The sequence below is a fragment of the Antechinus flavipes genome, chromosome 2 (assembly GCF_016432865.1).
Source record: "Antechinus flavipes isolate AdamAnt ecotype Samford, QLD, Australia chromosome 2, AdamAnt_v2, whole genome shotgun sequence".
Classification (NCBI taxonomy): domain Eukaryota; kingdom Metazoa; phylum Chordata; class Mammalia; order Dasyuromorphia; family Dasyuridae; genus Antechinus; species Antechinus flavipes.
In genome coordinates, this window is record NC_067399.1 from 157,684,993 (window position 1) to 157,708,425 (window position 23,433).

At 33.8% G+C, this 23,433-nt stretch overlaps 1 protein-coding gene across 1 annotated transcript in view; it reads left to right on the forward strand.

Moving 5' to 3' along the window:
- RALGAPA2 (Ral GTPase activating protein catalytic subunit alpha 2) overlaps positions 1-23,433 on the forward strand; it is a 397,768-nt gene that overhangs the window by 261,654 nt on the left and 112,681 nt on the right. Inside the window, exon 38 of the mRNA XM_051975852.1 lies at positions 12,577-12,704. Coding sequence (XP_051831812.1) covers positions 12,577-12,704 — 128 coding nt within the window. The remainder of the gene's footprint in view (positions 1-12,576; positions 12,705-23,433) is intronic.

Here is a 23,433-nt window from a genome sequence, read left to right on the forward strand (position 1 = left end):
ATCCCCTCCAACATTCATCATTATTTTTTCTTGTCATCTTAGCCAATCTGACAGGTGTGTAGTGGTATCTCAGAGTTGTCTTAATTTGCATTTCTCTGATCAATAATGATTTGGAACACTCTTTCATATGAGTGGTAATAGTTTCAATCTCATCCTCTGAAAATTGTCTGTTCATATCCTTTGACCATTTATCAATTGGAGAATGGCTTGATTTCTTATAAATTTGAGTCAGTTCTCTATATATTTTGGAAATGAGGCCTTTATCAGAACCTTTAACTGTGAAAATGTTTTCCCAGTTTGTTGCTTCCCTTCTAATCTTGTTTGCATTAGTTTTATTTGTACAAAGGCTTTTTAATTTGATGTAATCGAAATTTTCTATTCTGTGATCAGTAATGGTCTCTAGTTCATCTTTGGTCACAAATTTCTTTCTCCTCCACAAGTCTGAGAGATAAACTATTCTATGTTCCTCTAATTTATTTATAATCTCGTTCTTTATGCCTAGGTCATAGACCCATTTTGATCTTATCTTGGTATATGGTGTTAAGTGTGGGTCCATGCCTAATTTCTGCCATACTAATTTCCAATTATCCCAGCAGTTTTTATCAAATAATGAATTCTTTTCCCAGAAGTTAGGGGCTATGGGTTTGTCAAACACTAGATTGCTATAATTGACTATTCTGTCTTGTGAGCCTAGCCTTTTCCACTGATCCACTAATCTATTTCTTAGCCAATACCAAATGGTTTTGGTGACTGCTGCTTTATAATATAATTTTAGATCAGGTACAGCTAGGCCACCTTCATTTGATTTTTTTTTCATTAATTCCCTTGAGATTCTCGACTTTTTATTGTTCCATATGAATTTTGTTGTTATTTTTTCTAGATCAATAAAATATTTTCTTGGAAGTCTGATTGGTATAGCACTAAATAAATAGATTAGTTTAGGGAGTATTGTCATCTTTATTATGTTCGCTCGGCCGATCCAAGAGCACTTAATATTTTTCCAATTATTTAAGTCTGACTTTATTTGTGTGGAGACTTTTTTATAATTTTGCTCATATAGTTCCTGACTTTCCTTTGGTAGATAGATTCCCAAATATTTTATGGTATCAACAGTTATTCTGAATGGAATTTCTTTTTGTATCTCTTGCTGTTGGGTTTTGTTGGTGATGTATAAAAATGCTGAGGATTTATGGGGATTTATTTTGTAGCCAGCTACTTTGCTAAAATTATGAATTATTTCCAATAGCTTTTTGGTAGAATCTCTGGGGTTCTCTAGGTATACCATCATATCATCTGCAAAGAGTGATAGTTTGGTTTCCTCATTGCCTACTCTAATTCCTTTAATATCTTTCTTGACTCTTATTGCCGAGGCTAGTGTTTCTAATACGATATTAAATAATAATGGTGATAGTGGGCAACCTTGCTTCACTCCAGATCTTACTGGGAAAGGTTCCAGTTTTTCCCCATTGCATATGATGCTTACTGATGGTTTTAAATATATGCTCCTGACTATTTTAAGGAAAAGTCCATTTATTCCTATGCTCTCAAGTGTTTTTATTAGGAATGGATGTTGGATTTTATCAAATGCTTTTTCTGCATCTATTGAGATGATCATGTGGTTTTTGTTTGTTTGGTTATTGATATAGTCAATTATGCTAATAGTTTTCCTAATATTGAACCAGCCCTGCATTTCTGGTATAAATCCTACTTGGTCATAGTGTATTATCCTGGTGACAATTTTCTGTAATCTTTTTGCTAATATTTTATTTAAGATTTTAGCATCAATATTCATTAGGGAGATTGGTCTATAATTTTCTTTCTCTGTTTTCAGCCTACCTGGTTTAGGTATCAGTACCATGTCTGTGTCATAAAAGGAGTTTGGTAGGACTCCTTCAATCCCTATTTTTTCAAATAGTTTATATAACATTGGAGTTAATTGTTCTTTAAATGTTTGGTAGAATTCACATGTAAATCCATCTGGTCCTGGGGATTTTTTCTTAGGGAGTTGATTGATAGTTTGTTCTATTTCTTTTTCTGAGATGGGACTGTTTAGGATATTTACTTCTTCCTCTGTTAGTTTGGGCAAGCTGTATTTTTGGAGGTATTTTTCTATTTCATTTAAGTTGTCGAATTTATTGGCATAAAGTTGGGCAAAGTAACTCCTAATTATTGCTCTAATTTCCTCTTCGTTAGTGGTGAGTTCTCCCTTTTCATTTTTAAGACTAACAATTTGATTTTCCTCTTTCCTTTTTTTAATCAGATTTACTAAGGGTTTGTCTATTTTGTTGGTTTTTTCATAGAACCAACTCTTAGTTTTATTAATCAATTCAATAGTTTTTTTACTTTCAATTTTATTGATCTCTCCTTTTATTTTTAGAATTTCAAGTTTAGTGTTTGACTGGGGGTTTTTAATTTGTTCCTTTTCTAGCATTTTTAATTGCAAACCCAATTCATTGACCTTCTCTTTCTCTATTTTATACAAATAGGCCTCTAGAGATATGAAATTTCCCCTTATTACCGCTTTGGCTGCATCCCATAAATTTGGTATGATGTCTCATCATTATCGTTTTCTTGGGTGAAGTTATTAATTATGTCTATGATTTGCTGTTTCACCCAATCATTCTTTAGTATGAGATTATTTAGTTTCCAATTATTTTTTGGTCTACTTCCCCCTGCTTTTTTGTTGAATGTAATTTTCATTGCATCGTGGTCTGAAAAGGATGCATTTACTATTTCTGCCTTACTACATTTGAGTTTGAGGTTTTTATGTCCTAATATATGGTCAATTTTTGTATAGGTTCCATGAACTGCTGAAAAGAAAGTGTATTCCTTTCTGTCTCCATTACATTTTCTCCAGAGATCTATCATATCTAACTTTTCTAGTATTCTATTTACCTCTTTGACTTCTTTCTTATTTATTTTGTGGTTTGATTTATCTAATTCTGAGAGTGCAAGGTTAAGATCTCCCACTATTATAGTTTTACTGTCTATTTCTTCTTGCAGCTCTCTTAGTTTCTCTTTTAAGAATTTAGATGCTACCCCACTTGGTGCATATATGTTTAATATAGATAGTGCTTCATTATCCATGCTACCCTTTAGCAAGATATAGTGTCCTTCCTTATCTCTTTTAATTAGATCAGTTTTTGCTTTAGCTTGATCTGAGATCAGGATGGCTACCCCTGCTTTTTTGACTTCACCTGAAGCATAGTAGATTTTGCTCCAACCTTTTACCTTTAACCTGCATGTTTCTCCCCGCTTCAGGTGTGTTTCCTGTAAACAACATATTGTAGGATTCTGGCTTTTAATCCATTCTGCTAACCGCTTCCTCTTTATGGGGGAGTTTACCCCGTTCACGTTTATGGTTAGAATGACCAATTCTGTATTACTTGCCATCTTGTTAACCCCGGTTTATGCTTTCCTCCCTTCTTTCCCCTTTCTCCCCCTTCCCAGTATTAAGCTTGTGAGCACCACTTGCTTCTCACAGCCTTCCCTTTTTAGTATCCCTCCCCCCGCCTTAGAGTTCCTCCCCGTTCCCGTATTCCCTTCCCCTTAGCTTATTCCTTCCCTTTTCACTTTTCCCTTCTCACTTTTCAATGAGATGGGAGAAGTTTCACCATAGATTGAATATGTCTTAAGATTTTTCACTTAAAGCCAATTCTGAAAGCAGTAAGATACCCACTATATTCATCCCCCTCCATTCTTTCTCTCGGATATAATAGGTTTCCTATGCCTCTTCATGAGATGTACTACCCCCACTTTACCCTTTTTCTGGTACAATGTCCTTTCCACATCAATTTCCAGAACAAGGTATACATGTATTCTTTATACATCTATATAGTCAAAATATAGTTCCCAAGATTAATCTTTACCTTTTTAGATTTCTCTTGAGTTCTATATTTGTAGATCAAACTTTTTGTTAAGTTCTGGTTTTTTCATCAGAAATAGATGAAATTCGCTTACTTCGTTGAATGTCCATCTTCTTCCCTGGAAAAAGATGCTCATTCTCGCTGGGTAAGTTATTTTTGGTTGCATACCAAGTTCCTTAGCCTTTCGGAATATCATATTCCAGGCCCTTCGATCCTTTAATGTGGATGCTGCCAGATCCTGGGTGATCCTTATTGTGGCTCCTTGATACTTGAATTGGGTTTTTCTAGCCGCTTGCAATATTTTTTCCTTCATCTGAGGGTTCTGGCATTTGGCCACTATATTCCTTGGTGTTTTGATTTTAGGATCCCTTTCAGTGGGTGATCGATGAATCCTTTCAATGTTTATTTTTTCCTCTGTTCCTATGACTTCTGGGCAGTTCTCTTTGATAATTTCCTGGAAGACAGTGTCCAGGCTCTTTTTTTCATCATGTTTTTCTGGGAGTCCAATGATTCTCAGATTGTCTTTCCTGGATCTGTTTTCCAGGTCTGTTGTCTTCCCCAGAAGGTATTTCACATTTTTCTCCATTGTTTGATTTTTTTGGATTTGCTTGACTGATTCTTCTTGTCTCCTCGAGTCATTCAATTCCACTTGTTCAAGTCTGATTTTCAGTGAAGTATTCTCTTCACTCACTTTTTTAAAATCTTTTTCTAATTGTCCAATTGAGTTCTTTTGTTCTGTGGAATTTTTTTCCATTTCGCCAATTTTGTTTTTTAGAGAGCTGTTTTCTGTTTCCAGTTCACTAATCCTATTTTTCAAGGATTTTACTTCTTTATCCACTCTCTCTTTAACTTTCTCCAGGTTCTTTTCCCAAGCTTCCCTCTCCTTTTGCCAAGCCTCACTCTGCTTTCCCCATTTTTCTTCTAGCTCCCTTGTGAGAGCCTTTTTAATCACTTCTATGAGGTTCATCTGTGCTGAGGAACAGATGATCTCCTCCTTTGGGGATTCACCTGGGGACTGCCTGTTTTTAGTCTCCTCAGGATTTAGAGTCTGCTCTCTATCTGTATAGAAGCTGTCAAGGGTTAAAGTCCTCTTCAGCTTCTTGCTCATTCTGTCTATTAATCAGAGACAAACTACCAAAGAAAAACAGAAAAAACTGGAGTCTTTCTTTGGGGGGGGGGCTGGGTATGTTATCGAGCTTCCTCTACAGACTGCAGGGGGCAGCAGTGAGGCACTAGCAGGACTGTGCTGCGCCTGCGCTCTGAGATCCCAGAGCGTGCTGAGTCACTGTGGGGGGGGAAGGGGGGGCGGCCAGGTCCTGAGAGACTCCAGCTGTTTGCGGTTGTATTCTTCATCCCCGGTGTTTTTAGCTTCTCTGCTGGGCTGTTGACTTGCTGCTGGAGTAAAGTATCCAAACCTGTAGCGAAGCTCTCCCCGCAGAGACAGCTACGATCACTCCCCACCCCCTCTCAGCTCTGCTCCCGTGCTCTCACTGCCGCTGCCCTCCGCCTGCGCCCGATCTAAAACCGCCCCAGCCCTCCAGTAAAGACAGACCTTTCTTGGCAGATCTCAAGGATGGCTTCTCTTGGTAACTATATGTGGGTTTTTTTCAGTCAAGCATTGATTCAGAGGCTTGTAATGAAATGGATAGTGAGAGAAAGCGTGGAGCTTATGCAGCTGTGGGCCTCCTCTCCGCCATCTTAACCGGATGTCCCCAATTAGATGATTTGAATGATATGCCAGAAGCTTATCCTTTATAAGTTCATAGACCATAAATCCTTGTACTACAGCTAAAAAAAAAATCCTTGAAAAATCAAGCAAATAATTATAACTAGATTGTCATTGGAAACAGAATTGTTGTACCTTGGTCTTGAAAGTTGTATCTTTTGTCAAAAACTATCTGTGTCATAACTCTATCTCTATTTGAGCCTCTTTCAGGAACGATTTAGTATTTTTCAAGTAATTTCCCAAAGGTAATGCAGCATATTCTTTTTCTGATAAATTGATTCCAACTCATTGTCCATTTTGAGAATTTGTCTTAAGACACATGTTGATTGTTACACCATGGAACAGTGCAAAGCCTGCTAAATTATATCCATAATTACCCAAAAGACTTTGATCAGCTCTCCATATGGGAAAAAAAAAAACAAATTGAATGAACATGCCTGATCTAGGCTAGAATGTACAATTAGATTGACAACTTATAGAGCACAGCCATTGCTGTGCATTCATATGTATGTGTATGTATACCCTATTATTGTTGAGAAACCCTCTCTCACTGGGACTAAGCACTTGATCTATCTACATGATGCCAGTGAACATCTTCTCAAACTTTCTTAATCTGCTGCCTTCTCTCTTTTAATTATTTCCTTTTGGATGAAGATTTTCTGTAGATGAAGATCAAGCAAAGAATCCTGGAAAACAATCAGATAGGAACCAAGAGGAAGCAATGTCCAAAACAAACTAGAAAAAAGAGAGTATTATGGATAATGTCAGAAGCTGTAGAGAGGTCAAGAAGAATGAAAGTTGAGAAAAGACCTTTAGATTTGGCAATTAAGAGATCATTGATAAGTTTGGAGAGAGCATTTTTCATTGCATAATAAAGTGTGAAGCCAAAGTGCAGAATGATGAGACAAAAGCTACAGAAAAAGAAATGGTGGCACTGATGTTTGATGGCCTTCTCAAAGAGTTTATCCACCAAAGAGAAGATAAAGGAAAATAATTAATTGTGATGGAAGGATCAAGTGAGGATTCCTCATTAGAATTACAAATCTAACCACTATACCTTTGGGATTTTGAATCATAGGTGATTTTGGTTGGTGGTGATTGGTTGTTTTGGGGAGGGGAGTTTTATTTTCTGTAGGTAAAATGGGTTGTGGGTTCTTTCAATTGGTGTTTTGTTTTCTTTGTAAAGGAGTCCTGGATAGTTTTTTGGTATTATTTCTTGCAGTATGGTGGTTCAGGTTTTTGGATTTTTTAATGTTCTTTTGGAAAGTCTATGACCCTTAAGATGTGTTTATATATCTTATCTTAAAGATTTATGTGTTTCTCTTGTGAGATCATGTTTACTTTTAACAGTATTGCTTGTTCCTTTCCTTCTTCCATGCTGTCTTTCTCTTTTGTTGTTCTCTTTCATTTCTTGGGAGAGACTTGGCACTGTTGGTTCATATTTGCTGATCATGCTCATTATTTATGCCACCACTTCTACCATTTCAATCAAGAGTTTGATTTTTTGGAAATTCACAGGATTCTGTGTTTTATCAAATCTGCTGAATTTCCTTTGTCTTACAATATTTATTTAAATAAGTTTACAATCTCTTAAGTTTCTTAGTACTTATCTTGCTTTTTAATTTTGTGTCTTCCATATTGATTTATCTACTTGTGTAGATTTTTTCTTCCTCATAAGATTTGTGCAAATTGTGAGAAAACTTTATTGCATTATTTGAATCTAGCCCTGCATGCTGGGGAAGATAGGCCTACTTTATCTTTTGTTTAGAGGTCCTTAATAATGCTAACCTAAGTTATGCTGACTAGAAATTTGATCAAATCTGAAGATGGAGGCAAGGAACTTTTTCACAAATCTCATGAATCCTATATGTCTTATCTGAAAACTGGCTCTGTAGTGGTCAATCAATTATTGTTTCTATGTTCCTTTGATTGAAAACAGATATTTGGGCAGAATAGAATACTTCTTTTTCTGGTTTTAGGAATTGCACCTGTTCACTCTCTGCCTCTCAACTTGGAAAATTTCTAATCTTTTTTTCCAGTCAGAAGTGAGATTACCTAATTTTGCATTTTGATTCATTGTTTTCTTTTAATTAATTGATCTTATTTGAGTAATTTTTAAAGCATAAAAATCTGTCTCTCCCAGTATTTAGGATCCAGTGAAAAAGCCAAAGAGGCTTGGTCCTGATTTGTTGTGTCCTTGGCATGCATTATTTAATAAATCGATAGGACGAAAAGCTTGAACCTTTGTTTCTTCAGTCATTTCAATTTTTACTTTCTATAAGTTCTCTCTCTTAAAGGTGGATAGCATTTTTCATCTTTGGTTATTGTCTTGGATCCGTTGTTCAGAGTAGCTAAGTCTTTCACAGTTCATTATGTTTACAATATTATTGTTACCATATACAATATTCTCCTGGTTCTGATCACTTCATTTTACATTCGTTCATATGAGTCTTTCCAGATTTTTTGAAACCATGCTACTCATCATTTCTTATAGCACAAAAATAATTCTATCGAGAGTCACACATCACTTCTTGTTCAGCCATTCCCCTTTTGATGGGCATCCCCTTTCCAATTCTTTGCCACTTCAAAAGAGCTGTTGTAAATTTATTTTTGTATGAACAGGTCTTTTCCCCTTTTCTTTCTTTTCATTAATCTTTTTGAGATACACATCTAGTACTAGTATTACTTGATCAAAAAGTATCTATATACAGTTTTATAGTTCTTTGAACCTGCTTCTACATTGTTCTCCATAATGGTTGGACTAATTCACAATACATTATAGTGTCAAAGACATTCTTTCTGATCTTCCTATATTGTCTTTTGCTGAAAGAATGGCTTATTCGCACCTTTTGGCCTTGCTACTTCAGAATTTGATTGGAGGCATTATTTTAAAGTTATTTGGGGGGGAATATTGGGAGAGCTCAGCTAAGTGCTTTCACTACCCTGCCATTTTGCCTTCACCCCTGAAAATGACTCCTTTAGTTCATAGCTTTACCCTCATATTCTAAGTCAGGGGTCCTCAAACTACAGCCTGTGGGCCAGATGCGGCAGCTGAGGACAATTATCCCCCTCACCCAGGGCTATGAAGTTTTTTTATTTAAAGGCCCACAAAATAAAGTTTTTGTTTTTACTATAGTCCGGCCCTCCAACAGTCTGAGGGACAGTGAACTGGCCCCCTATTTAAAAAGTTTGAGGACCCCTGTTCTAAGTATTAGACCTAAAATTGTCTCATCTTCCCATGTTAAAACACATCCTTTTCTCTTGTCTTGGTTCCACTAGGTTCTGTGAGGAAATTACTGGACCCAGCAAGTTTCCAGACCCCTTCCCTTCAGACACCTGCTTATTCCCTTTCTTAGTTCTTTCAATTCTTCAATGACTTCCCCTTTTTTACAAGGTTAGGGGAGGGTAAAGTGTATATTCAAGGTACAGTTTCTGCTGCTTTGGTGTCTCCTAATCTACAGACAATCCAGGCAGAAGGGAAGCTGTGCCTCCCTACATCAGATTCCCCTTTCTCTTTATATGGCTGAGCAAAGTTCAGATCCACTGATTGTAGCAGCAGTTTATGGAGGAAAGGCAGAGGTCAGGGAGGATAGGCCAAGACTGATTTAAGAAGTGAATTGCTGAGTTGGATCCCTTAGCATGAGCTAATGGGTTTGTTATGCACGGCGCTGGAATATGGAGATTGGTTGGGGAGGGGTACTGTGCTCATTTTGTTCTTCATTTTCAGAGATGATAAATAACATAATAGGGTCATGTTTTGACTTGTGTGTGAATTAGATTTAAGGGAATCAGACCTGTGCAAAGTTGTCAGTCTCATTCTCTCTTCTTGAGTTATCAGAGAGAAAAGTCAGGGCAACTGGCCATGGCCTGGGATACAGTGGATGATCGTGGCTTATTTGATGTCTGGCCACGCTCTAAGCACTCCACAGTGTCTGCTTCCACTGCCTTCACGGTTGATGGAACATATTGTTCTCATCTGCCCATTACAATGAAGGAAGTCATCATATGCTTGGGGTGGACATCCCCCAATTCATTAATCTGTTTGAAATTCATTGGTTACCCTCAACTTGCCTTAGTCCATCAGCCAAGATGGTTTACCAATATGAGAGCTTCTTAGAGCTACAGGTAAGATTTAAGTGCCAGGTAGATGTCACATGCAGAGCCCTTGCTCCTTATTCTTTTAACTTTTCCAGATGTAGGTTTCCCGTACTTACCACATCAGGCTATGATGCCACAGATGCTATGTACATGTGCCATTCTCTATTATATTCACAAAAACATGCTTGTATAGTTTCTTTTTTCCATTTATTTTTCATGATAGATGATTTGTATGTGTGTAGTTGGTTCTTTATATGCAAAACTACACATTTTTAGACAAATTCATTTGAAAGGTGAGTTTTTTGTTTGTTTTAGCAAATCATAAAGTTTTGGAATAATTAAAGAGTGCCCCAAAACACAAAAATTTTGACCCTTAAGTGCCTTTGATACCAGTGTTCACTATTTTGATAACATTCTGGAAATAAAGTGTTTTGCATTTATATTTTTGAAAGAATACTGGATCTGACAATTATAGATTTCCTAAGCCAACTATTCTAATTTCATGGGTTAATGATTATCACTTTAGAACAATAAGCAAAGGTCACATGTACATTGCCCTTCGCCAGAAGGTTTTGGTTACTTGGCAAGAGTAGGTGGTGTCACATTAAGGTGGCTCCATTTATTCTTTTAAGAGATGTGCCACAGTATTATAAAGGGAAATTTCAGAATACCCTTTGAGCCCCAAGTATTCTCATCTGTCATTGTCCTATTTGTCCTGTTTTTAAGCTGCTAGGGGTAATTTTGTAGGAATTGGACTTCAATGTCATGTCTTTTCTGCAAAAGCTTCCTTTGTATTCACAAAATCTGGTGAAGAAATGGGACTGAATGTAAAACTGTACTTGCCTGGGCCCAATTCTGATGAAAGAAAAATGAAGATGGAGTTGCCTTTTAAAACTGACATGGAGAAATTTATCCCCAACACTATTTATGTTACTTATACTAATTATAGAAATATCGAGTTAATATTGTTTAGATTTTGTAATGAAATGATTGAAGTCATGTACAACTTATAATAAAGTTAGTGTGGCTCCTCTAAAGATTATATATAATCTTTATTTATTTCCTGCTAATTTTACATAAATCGTCAGCCATTAACATAAAACTACAGTAATTGGTTTTACTTTTCACATAATCAAATCTATAGTTTTTTTCTCACATTGTTAGTTTTCAGATATCAGTAATTGTGTTACTGATGACAAGTTTCTATTGTATCATGAACCTTTTAAATATTCTCTGAATGATAATGCCAAAGCCTTACCTGGATAAGAGCTGACTGTGACTGCCCAAGAGGGTCAACAGTATACTTAGCATGTTGTAAAGAGAAAGGATGAGGATGTTAGGTCTCCTCCTCCCCATCTACCTATGTAGCACTAAGAAGAGTCAATACTAGAGAAAGAATACATTAATTAATCTGTTTTTTAATTAAGTGCCTACTGTGTCTAAACCTCATAAAACACAAAATCTTACAACAGAATTCTAGCCCTCAAGGGAATTTATAATATGGCTTATGATATCGTATATATTTATATTTGTGGTAACATAAAACATTAAATGCTAAGATATGTGCCATTAAAGTACGGAAGATGTGGGAAAAACCATTTCTGAATGGAGTTGTCAGGGTCCAGGTGACAACTTTATAGACCAGGTGAGAAATGGAAGCTGAATCTTGAAGAATGTATAGAATTGAGTAGCAAAGTAGCAGTAAATTAATTTCAGAGTACAAGAAGCTTTTTAGGATTATGGAATTGACAACACGTTTTGTAAGGTATAGGAAGCTGTTGTGGTAGGTGAGGTTAAAGAAGGTTACATGATCAAAGCAGTATTTTACACAGCAAAACTTAGAAGTTGTGAGCAGAAGACATTTGAATGAGAGAAGATAGAGGCAGGGAAACCCCTTAGGAAGCATGATGATCTGATGAAGCCCTGAGCTCCAGTGATATCAATGAGAATAGAGATGATAGATGCAAAAGACTGTGAAAAAAGAATAAATTTTACATTATGAATGATTGAATGTAGGAGATAATAGAGAAAGGGAAGAACTAAAAATGATTTTGAGGCTTAGAACTTAGATTACCGAGCATAAAAATAAATCTAGGGAGAAAAGAACAGAAGCCAATGGATTGAGAAAGCATCCTCCCTTTCCTCTTTAGGAAGTGGAATGAGGAAGAAGATATGGAAGGAGCAATCAGGGGTACTGAAGGAAAGCATATATCTAATGTCATAGAAAAAAAGAAGGAAAGAGAATAACAGTGTATATAGTGCCTACTATGTGTCAGGACTGAGCTAAGTGCTTTACAGGTGTTATCTCTTTTGAAAACAAGGGGAAAAAGAATTCTAAGAAGAAACAGGTGGGAAGATGTATCAGATTTAGTTGAAATGTAGTAGAGAATAGGAACTAGCTATAACATAATTAGATTTGATGATTTGGTGGTCACTGATTTTCTCTTGAGATTTTGGTATATTAATACAATCCTATGGCAAAAAATAATGCAGATTTTAAAACTATTCTGGGAAAAAAAAAAGCAAAACTTATCAAATAAATGTTCACTCAAATATGTGTCTATTGTTCTTGTTGTATAATAATATATGCATTTAGAATACTAGCTAGTAAATTAGTAAAGTTTTAAATGGCAATGTTCAAAATAATCTAGCAATTTATTAATTTTGTGGTAAAACATCTTTACTGAGATTCAAAAGTAGATAATGGTGAAGAACTATCCCATTTTGATTCAGAAGAAAACTATGTCATGTTTAATTCAAAATATAATCAATAGACATGAATATGTAGTCATTACATTTCTTACTTCATGCTAATTAATCATATTTTTCCTAGGGTTCATTGATAATGTTTTTTCATAACTAAATTGCCTCTCTTATCTTGTACAGATTCCATTTTTTGGACCTTTGTTTGATGGAGCAATAGTGACTGCAAAATTGCTGCCAAGTCTTATATGTGCTACATGCATCAATGCTAGCAGGGCCGTGAAATCTCTTATACCCCTCTACCAGAATTTGTATCCTTTGACTTTGTAGCTGTGATTTCATTGCATTGAAGAATTCAGTATAACAAAAACTCTGGTTTTAAGAGGTAAGTGATGAAAGCACGAAAGGAGAGAAGCTTTTATTGTCAATTATATGGAATATTTTTTCAGAGATATTTTACATGAACTTCAAACTAATACTTTGGATTTAAAACAAAAATACCAAGTCACAACGTCATCACAATTTTTGATAATAGCTTATATATATACATATATATATATATATATATATATATATATATATATATATATATATAATGATTTCATTCTGCTTTAAATTTGAAATTATCTTCATAATAACTTATTTTTATCCTTTTACCGGTTAGTCTTTTTGATTAACTTCAAGACTCCGCTCAAATCATACTTCTGAAGGAAGCTTTTCCCAGTCCACACTTCCCTGTCCTCCCAACTGTTCAGTCTTCCCCTCTGAAATTTCCTTCCATCTACTCTGTTATTTATATTAGAATACTAGCTCCTTGAGGGCAGAAACTTTTTAACCTTTTTTTTTGTATGTCCAATGATTAACTTGATGCCTGATACATAGTAAGCACTTAATAAATGCTTGTTGACTTACTGAAATGCAAGTATTTAAATATCTGTGACTTGCACACAAGAAATACTAATCTATTCTTATGGTTTTCTTTCATCCATAAATTATTTCAACAAATATTTATTTATAACTTCTTTAATTTGGAACATACTGTTAGGCACTGAGATACTTGCCTAACTATGAGAGATAGTTGCTACCCTCAAAGAACTTACAGTTTATTGATGGATTTGTCTCTTTTCAATAATAAGGTGATATAAGGCAGTTCTAATACACTTGTCATGGAAAGTGGTATCCACATTCAGAGAAAGAGAACAGAGATTAAATGTGGAACAAAGCATATTTTCACCTTTTGTTGTTATTTGCTTGGGTTTTTTCCTTTTTTGGTCATAGTTTTCTTGAGCAGCATGACAAATAAGGAAATATGTTTAGAAAAATTGCACATATTTAACCTTTACTGGATTGCTTGCTCTCTTGGGGAGAGGGGTGGGAGGTGAGAGAGAGAAAAATTCAGAACACAAGGTTTTCAGAGGTGAATTTGAAAGCAATCTTTGCATTTATTTGGAAAAATAAAATACTATTTTTAAAAGAGTTTACAGTTTAGTAGAGAAGATAGAAGAATACAACAGTTAAAATATGAATTAGACTCTAACAAATATTTTGAGCTTTAAGTAAAATGCTTTGAGGATTCATAAGGAACAATGAAATTACAGCCATGGGAAATCAAGGGCGCCTTTTTAAAGGAAAGTTCTTTGGAGTTGAATTACAAAGGTAATGTTTAAATTATAATTCCTTCTTTACTATAATTTTTTCTCTACTTTATGATCTTGTTCCAGAACAGCAAGTAACAGTTTTCATTTTTTCTCAAAGATTAAATTAACAGTATCATAATTCTTATTTTTTTTATATATAATTCTTATATAGCTCTTGAATTGTTTCAGGTTAAAGAAATATTCAGTGAACTGAACAAAGTTCTTACAAAAGTCCTCAGATCACTTAATAGAATTTAACATGTCCTGGTTTCTAGTTAATGTTTATACTAAATGTTGGCTACATATTGATTTATAAGTATATCACCTTCAAAAATTTATGTTCATGATAATGTTTAAGTAAAAGTAGTAATTATTACCTGTGGTGTTTTTTTATAAATTCAATTTTTAATAAAAGAGATTTCATAAATAAATATGTTCAAAGACTGAAATTTTTCAGTCTTTAAATTTTACTAAACTGACTAAAATTTAAATTTACTAAAAGATTTAAATTTGACTAAATTTAAATTGACTAAAAGATAGTTTGCCTTAAAAAGAAAATGTGCCACGTGGCAACTTGCAATTATCATAGAAATTAGAAGTAGAAAAGAACTATTAGATCCCATCTGGTCCATCCCCTGGGGGCCAGTGTCCTATTCCCTATAGGATACCTTCTTGTTCTTCATCCTGGCAGTGAATGTCTCAATAGATCTCCAGCCCTTTCTGAAGGACCATGAATTTAATCTTTTGGCCTCAGTAAATTCTGCCTTCAGAATAAAGTATTCTTTCCACATGCACCAAAGTATATCTTGGCAGAAAAGGAAAAAAAAAATTCTGTTGATTAGATTGCTGGTCAAGTAGAAAGAACTAGAAGCTCATCAGTACAGTCTGCTGGACTGTTCAATGGCAACAAAAATTATGTAAGAAAATTTTTCTTTAGATGTGTTATTTTTTTCTCTTAGTTATCTCCTCCAAATAATCTGTCATCAATAAAAAGTACTCTTTGGTAGAGAATCTAACATCTGCATAATTAAAATTTAAATTGTATTTAGGTAAGGTCATGTATATTTAAATTTTACTTTAAAAAAATACTAATTCTAGAGTCAGATGTTCTGCATTCAAATCCTTCCACTGATGGTTACCATCTTTGTGTCTTGGATGGTCCTTTTAATCTCCCTTATTCTCAATTTTTTCATATGTCAGATATGGATAATTACCCTTTTTTGGGGGGCAGAGATTTTGTTGTTTTTATAATGTTATAGAAGTGGGAAAAATGGATAGATGTGGTATAAGTTGAAAAAAGAAGATGTGAATGCTTTTGTTCTTCAGAAAAGATACGTTTCAAGTCATTCTTTTTTTTTTTAATTTTTTATTATATCTTTTTTATTTACAAATTATATGAATGGGTAATTTTACAGCATTGACAATTACCAAACCTTTTGTTCCAATTTTTCCCCTCCTTCCCCCATCCCTCCCCCAGATGGCAGGTTGACCAATACATGTTAAATATGTTAAAGTGTAAGTTAAATACAATGTAAGTATACATGTCCAAACAGTTATTTTGTTGTACAAAAAGAATCAGACTTTGAAATAGTAGCCTTTGAAGGATATCAAAAATGCAGGCGGACAAAAATATAGGGATTGGAAATTCTATGGAATGGTTCATAGTCATCTCCCAGAGTCTTTTCTCTGGGTGTAACTGGTTCAATTCATTACTGATCAAGTCATTCTTTAATGGACTTTGAATAAATTGTACAAGCATGCTCATAATTGGTTTCCACTTAAAAATTTCACTGTATTAGATCATGTTAACCCAGAAGACATATAGGCAAAAGCCTGACCTAGGCTTATTTGTTTTATTTTGTTTTTCTTCTCTTTATGTCTGGAATGCACTTCTTCCATGAGATAACTATCAGAGCTGAATTTTGGAAATAGCTAAATAAATCCACAAATTCAAATAATGAATTTATACATCTTGCAATAAATAATCTCAGGAAACTTTTGTAAAGGTGAAATATCACTTTCAAGTTCAACAGAAAATTATTTAGAACAATAATAGCTGATTTACAATAGGACACATGTATTAGATGTATCCTAGTGTATTGTAATTAATTCTCCACCCAAAAGTAAAGAAATTATTCCTACGTAGAACTGTATTCTCCACAGTATCCTAAGTGTAATACAGAAAAGCTGCAAACTGCATAAGCTCATCTAAGTTTAGTGAATTTATTTTAAAAGGCAAAGGTCAAGTAAAGAATTACCTTTCCTTGACACTAGGTACTAAGTGAAGACAAAGGAACAGAAACTAAGAATGAGTAGCTAAAATTCTAATTTTATGTGGCCCATTTTATTTTCAGTTTGTTTTTCTAAATTACATTTTATTGAGTAGAACTATTGCCAGGACAAAACTGACTCATTCAACTAAAATGTCATATGAACAAGGACTAGTATATTTACAAAGTGTGATTTCCATTTTGGACTTTCTACAAATTATAGCAGGAGACACATTTTTTCCTAAACTCTTAACTACATGTAATTTATATTGTTCTGTAATGGTAAGTAGAATAGCTATGTTGCCTCATCTTCTGCTCATTACTTGAAGACTAGTTCCTAAACATACTAACTTAACTCTCAAATCAGTTGTCATTGAAGTTCAGTTTTAGCTGCTATTACATATATGTCTGCTAGGAAAATCTTGTACCAGTTATTATTAAACTTTAAATCTTTCAGTTTTCATGAACACTGAACCTTAGTTAAAAGGTTTTGTACTTTGGGCAGGATTCTATTCAAAACCCAATTATCTTTTCTATTTCTCTTTGAGTGGGAAAATGTTGTTTGTGAGCGGTATGTGCCAATGAAGTAATACATAATTGCTGACCTGAACATAGCAATAACAACTACCAACCTATAAAGTCATGCTGCCTGTCAGATTTAAGTAAAGAAAGGGAAACACACTGGGAATATGCTAAATAAGAGTAATGTTAGTAATGTTTTTAGCCTGTTCTTTTTATCCTCCCAAGGTATTTCTATAGCTTCCTCATCAGGCTGAATGGATCCATCAGGTTTAGCCTTCATCCTATAGCCATTGCCCTCTCTGAGTGATGGAGACCAGCTCCTACCATCTGCTCTTCCTTTCCCTCGTGGGCAATCAGGGGGCTTCTTTCAGTGTCTAGTGTGTGGTAAATGGGAAACTTGCCACATGCTATTTGTTCAGTTCGCAAGTCAATGAAAGATTTTGAAATTGAACCATAATCAGGGGATAGGAAATTTCCAAACCCACTTATCCAGTGTTTGACAGTTTCATTTAGTTGCTCAATTATTATAACTTTATTCAAAATAAAAAATCATTGCTGGACAATATCTACTATTTCTATGAGGAAAAATCTAAGTATTATCTTTGAAACATAGCTCAAACAATTAATAAATTTGAAAAAGCGAAGTGGTTTTTCTACTTTAGCAGACCAAGAAACATACTAATGTTTATCATTTATGATACTGGTTATTCCTTGCATTTTAAGCAGTCTAATAGATGCAGTTGTGTGTGTAAGCATGTATCAAAGCTCTCTCATTCCTATTCAAAATCCCGTTGCCTTTTGAATAAGTCTCAGTGATAGAAGTTTTTTGTTTTTTTTAAACAAAGGTATAACTTACCCTTTCTTTCTACCTGTTCTCTTGAGCTTGTGTCCTTCAGAAAACTTGGATTTTTCTTCTCTCTATGACCTTTTGGAACAAGTAAATCGAATTATTCAGTAAACCTCTATGTTTGTGTTTAGCAATATTGACCACAATTAAAGGGAATGTGATTGAGAAACCTTTTCCAAGTACTATGACACTATTGTTTTGAATGAATGAATTCTATTGTGATTCAGAACTAGGAAGGGGATAAGGAGATTGACTGAGGATTCTAGAGTCTCAGCTTGTTTTGGGAGAATACTGAAAGTGAAATTAAGTATAACTGGAGCTTGGGTCTAGATTTAGTGAGTGACTAAGACATTATTCATCAAGAAGGTAATAGCACAGGTATAAAAGCCTGAGTCCTTAGGGTTTAGTTCATGGACCAATGACTTGGTGGCTAAAAGTACAGGAAATGAAGTGAAGGAAAGAGAAGTATTGATAATTTTTATATGACTATTCACATCCCTTTCTCTCTATTCTCACAACCACTATCTTTATTTAGCTCGTTGTCACCTGAATCATTGGGGTCTTCCTTCCAACTGTTTTATCTAGATCCAGTCTTTCTTTTTTTTCAATTGATATTTCTAATGAATAAATCTGACTGTATTACTCTCTTCCTCAAAAAGTTTCAAGGCAACCTTTATTGCCTCTTTAGACAAAACACTTCTCTGTTATTTAAAGCTATTCACAGTTCTTTCCAACTTATTTTTTAAAAAAATTGTGAAATGTTAACATCTTTTTAATTTTAAAAAATGATTTATTCAGAATCATAAAAATTCTTGTAGTTGAATTGTCATAGGCCCTTTTTCCTGAAAATTTCATTGGACATTTTCATAGATAGAATACCTTATATCACTTCCTCCACATTTCCAACAGCACCTAAACAAGAAGAAAGTTTAATATAAAGTTAAGTACAAAATATATATGGTTGAGATAGAAGATTTTCTTGTTAACTAGGGTCATCAGTTTCACCATATAACTAGCACTTCTAATTTGTGTCTCGTAAAGTTGTCTTAAAGAGTGTTTTGAAATTAAACTGACAACTCAAGGAGAAATATATCCAAGTCTTAAAAAACTCTCTCATTTAGGCTATTAATATCTTTCCTTAAAATTTCTTCTGCTTACATTCAAAAGTCAAATTACTTATAAGGGCTAAGTAGTCTACCACAGATGTTCCATCTGAATTCAGCAGAAAGTCAGATTTTAAATGATCTTTCTACTTAGGTTGTTTGAAATAATAGAGTAATACTTTTTTCCCCAATTAGTGAGTAATTATTGCTCATTAATAGTTCTAACCCTTTAGAAAATAGCCTTCTGTTAAATGATAGACTTGAGATATCAATTGAGGACATCTTTAGAGGAACCAAAACATAATTTTTTTTAATTATAAGGAAATAACAACTCCCAACCTTCAGAAAACTTTTAAAAAATGCTTCAGTCTCTCTCAAATCATAGTTTTGTTAACTTTGGTATTAAATAATTAAATCACAAATCCAAAGGATGGTAGTAGGATGAGCTCTCTCAAACATCACAGCTTTGGGAAATAAAAATCCTCAGTTTGCTAGTCCCTGAAGGACTAGGCACTCTGAGATCACTATTCATTGACAAAATGCAATATCCTTTGGTGTATCTGTTGAGGTAATTTTTTTTTTCCCCACACTTGTAACAGATGATGTGCTCTTAGTGACAGAGGATTCCCTGTTCCTTAAGTTGTAGTTTTAATACTGCGTGACTCTAATGAGCTATAGTGTTCCCTGATGATTAGAAGCAGTCAGAATCAAGGATCCAATAGATCATCCATAGGATGACCTTTGTAATGGTAGATTGTTGTTTTGTGTTCTCTGAAACTATATCTTTTGAGTAATGAAGACTGTTCTATGGTTTCCAAGGGCAATTCCATTGGAGAGTGCATACATTACACAAAGACACTTCTGGACAGAATCCAGCAAGTTAATTCACAAAAATTATTCTCTTTGTATGCCTGTGGCTACAAAACATATATATATATATATATTCAGAAGCTTTTTTCAGATGAAGGGCATTTCTTTGATCTTTGATTCCAAATTGATGTGTAGAAATCTTTGTTGCTGCACTCCTCGGATTTGGAGCGGAAGGGACAATCAGACATCTTGGTCCTGTCATCCTTATGCAGGAATTTGCACCAATGTCTCTTCTTTCAGAGTCATTTCAGTCAGTGTTGCCACACAACAGTGTACTTGTCACTTATGAACATATGGGCACATTCTCTATTCTTCTCATAGGTGACTTTAAAAAAATTTCATAGACAACAGCCCCTAACCATCCCATTACTGAGGCCAGCAGTCATCATGCAGTGCTGCTCCTCATCATAAGTTGCTGTTCCATGTGGATCTCCAAATGGAACTCAAGGTGGCCCAAACTCATCGCTATGGTGGCTAGTGTGAAGCTTCTCAGAGTGCCTAACAAAGCTCTTCCTCTTCCAAAGTCCAATTTTAGATTGTGCTTCCTTTTATTTTTCAACTCTGCAGCCAGTATGCCATCCCATCACCTTTTGTTTTAGCATCCCCCACATTTTCAACTTTATACTGCACTACAAACCCCTCAAAAAGTTATTCCTTATAATAGAAAACAAAACAAAGGAAGAAAATGAGTAACTAAAAGAATTCAACAAAAGTAACTAAGTTAGGATTTCCATACATCTTGTCTTTTGCCTATACAAAGAAGCCAGAACATGCATTTTTAATATTTCTCCTTTGGGCCAGTTTTCATGATTGTAATTTCACAGTATCATCTGAATTAATTTTGTTGGTTTTGTTCCTCTCATTTATATTGTTGCAGGAATACTGTAAGTTGTTTTCCTGATTCTCCTTTTTTCTCTTTGTATCAGTTCATTTTCTGTTTCACGTTTTATACTATTCATGTTTCACTCCAATATTCATTCTATATAGCCTTTCTTTTAGCACATGGCATTTATATTCCATAATTTTTAAGCCATTTCCTAATCTTTGGATAGCTGCTTTGTTTTCAATTTTTTTTTGCTATTACAAAAAGTGTTTCTATGAATATTTTGATGTGTATATGGACCTTCCTTTTTTGTCATTGACTTCTTGAGGATAGCTGTCTAGCCGTGAAATTACTGGGTTAAAAGGCAGGGACATTTTAGTCATTTTCTTAATATAATTTTCTTTTACTTATTGTATACCTAATTTGTCCCATTTACTGATGTCTCCAATTTAAATAGATTAGTTATAACTTTATTTGTGATATAGTTTGAGATCTAGTACTGATAAACTCCTTTCCTTTTTCCTCTTTTTAATATTCTTTGGATTCTTTACTTTTTATTCTTCTGTAGGAATTTTGTTATTTTTTCAATCTTCACATAATAATTCTTTTAGTTGTTAGGTATGATGTGGAAGAAATCAATAGTATTGACATTTTTATTATTTTGGCCAAACTTATCCATGAACACTTAATATTTTTCAGATAGTAAAGTCTGAATTTTTTCTGCAGTTTTATAATTGTAATTAAAAGGTTCCACAATATGTTTTAATAAATATACTTCCAAATATTTTATATACTCTGTAGTTTTCTTTCCAGCTCTTTCTGCTGAGTTTTGTTGGTAATATATAGCAGTACTGATAATTTGTGTAGATTTATTGTATATCCTTCAGCTTTACTAAATTTATTGTTTCCATTAATTTTCATTGACTCCTTTTGATTTTGTAAGTAAACATCTTTTCATCCTCAAAAAGAAATAATTTTGTTTTCTCTACGTCTGTAGTTATTCGCTTTAATATCTATTGATTTTGCCTTATTGCTATAATTAGCATTTCTAGAATTATGTTAAGTAGTCATCATGATAATGGGTATTTTTACCCAGATTAGAGTGGAAAGGCCTTTAACTTTACTCCAGTACATAAAAAGTTTTTTCTTGGTTTCAAATAGATATTGCTGTCTTGGTGTATTAAGAGAAAGTTCATTTATTCCTATTTGTATTAGAGTTTTAACAGAAACAGATCTCAGGTTTTGTTAAAAAATCTTTTCAGCATCTATTGGGAAAAAACGTGGCTTTATTGTTCATGTTATTAATCTAATTGATTATATTTATAGTTTTTCTGAATTCCTAATATAAATCCCACATGTTCATAATATATAATCTCTGTAATTTATGTAGTTGGAGCCTGTTTTTTGATATTTTATTTATACTCAGTGCATCGTTGTTGATAATGGTCAATAGTTTTCTTTTTCTCTCCTTGTCTCTCCCTGTTTTAGGTATCAAGACCACATTTATATCATACAAAGATATTGGAAGTATGCCTTATTTTCATAATATTGCAAATAGTTTATGTAATATTGTAATTAATGTTTTCTGAATAATTGATAGTATTTACTTGTAAATCCATCCAATCTTGATGTTTATTTGTGTTTTTTACCCCTTTGGGGATCTATTTGTGGACTTGTTGAGTTTATTTTTTAATTGGTGTATTTAATAGTCTAATTCTTTTTAAATCCCACTATTTTTTGGAGCATCAATTCCTTTCCTCTAAATTGTCAGTTTTGTTTGTCAGTTATTTTGTACAAAATAATTTATTATAATTTTCTCTGTATTGTTATTAATTCTTTTTTCATTTTTGACTAAAACAGTTTGGTTTTCCCCTATGGCTTTTAATCTTGTTAATGACTGTTTTACTTTTCTGATTTCTATTTTGTTGCTTAGTTGGGGGAAGGGATTAATTTTTGTTAAAGTTTATTTTTCCCTCCAATTCATTAATTCTCTTTTTCATTAATGAAAGGGTATATCCTCTCACAACAATTTCAGTTGGTTCCCATTAATTTTGGTGTATGTTACTATTGTATTTTTCTGTGACAAAAGTTTCAGTTTTTTTCTCTTATTTGTCCTTCATGCCACCAGTTGTTAGAATGACATTATTTTGTCTTCAATTACTTTGTTGTTGTTGTTGTTGTTGTTGTTGTTGTTGTTGTTGTTGTTGTTGTTGTTGTTGAGGCAATTGGGGTTAAGTGACTTGCCCAGGGTCACACAGTTAGGAAGTGTTAAGGGTCTGGGACCTGATTTGAACTCAGGTCCTCCTGACTTTAGAGCTGGTGCTCCATCCACTGTAGTTCCTCCTCCAATGGCTCTATGTTGATTATAATTTTTATTGCATAATGATCAATGAATGATGTATTTAGAATTTCTACATTTTTGGTGAATTCCTTTGGTCATAATATATGGTCAATTGTAGTTGAAAAGTAAACAAATTCCTTTCTATTCTTACTCTGTAATTGTCTAAGAGTTGCCAGTTCTATTTTTTGTAAAGTTGTGTTTAGGTCTTTAACTTTCTTCTTGCTTATCTTTTAGTTAGATTTATTTGATTCTGGAAAAAATACATGAATTTCCTCTATTATCATAGTTTTGCTCTCTGTATATTAAGCATTTATATTGATTTACTATATATAGTATCTATAAATGTAATTCCCCTCCTTATCGCTTTACCTTACCCATATTTATTTTGGGTGCATCTGAAATCATTATTGCTACCTGTTTTTTTTTTTTTTTAATTTCACTTGAAGCATAATAGATTTTGCTCTAGCCCCTCATTTTGATTCCATGTTTCAGATATGTTTCTTGAAAAGAGAGTATTTTTTAGATTCTCTCTCTAATCCATTCTACTATCCTCTTCCATTTAATATATGAATTTATCTCATTCATTTTGACTTTGTACTTCTGATTGTTCCTTTTTTACAGTGAACT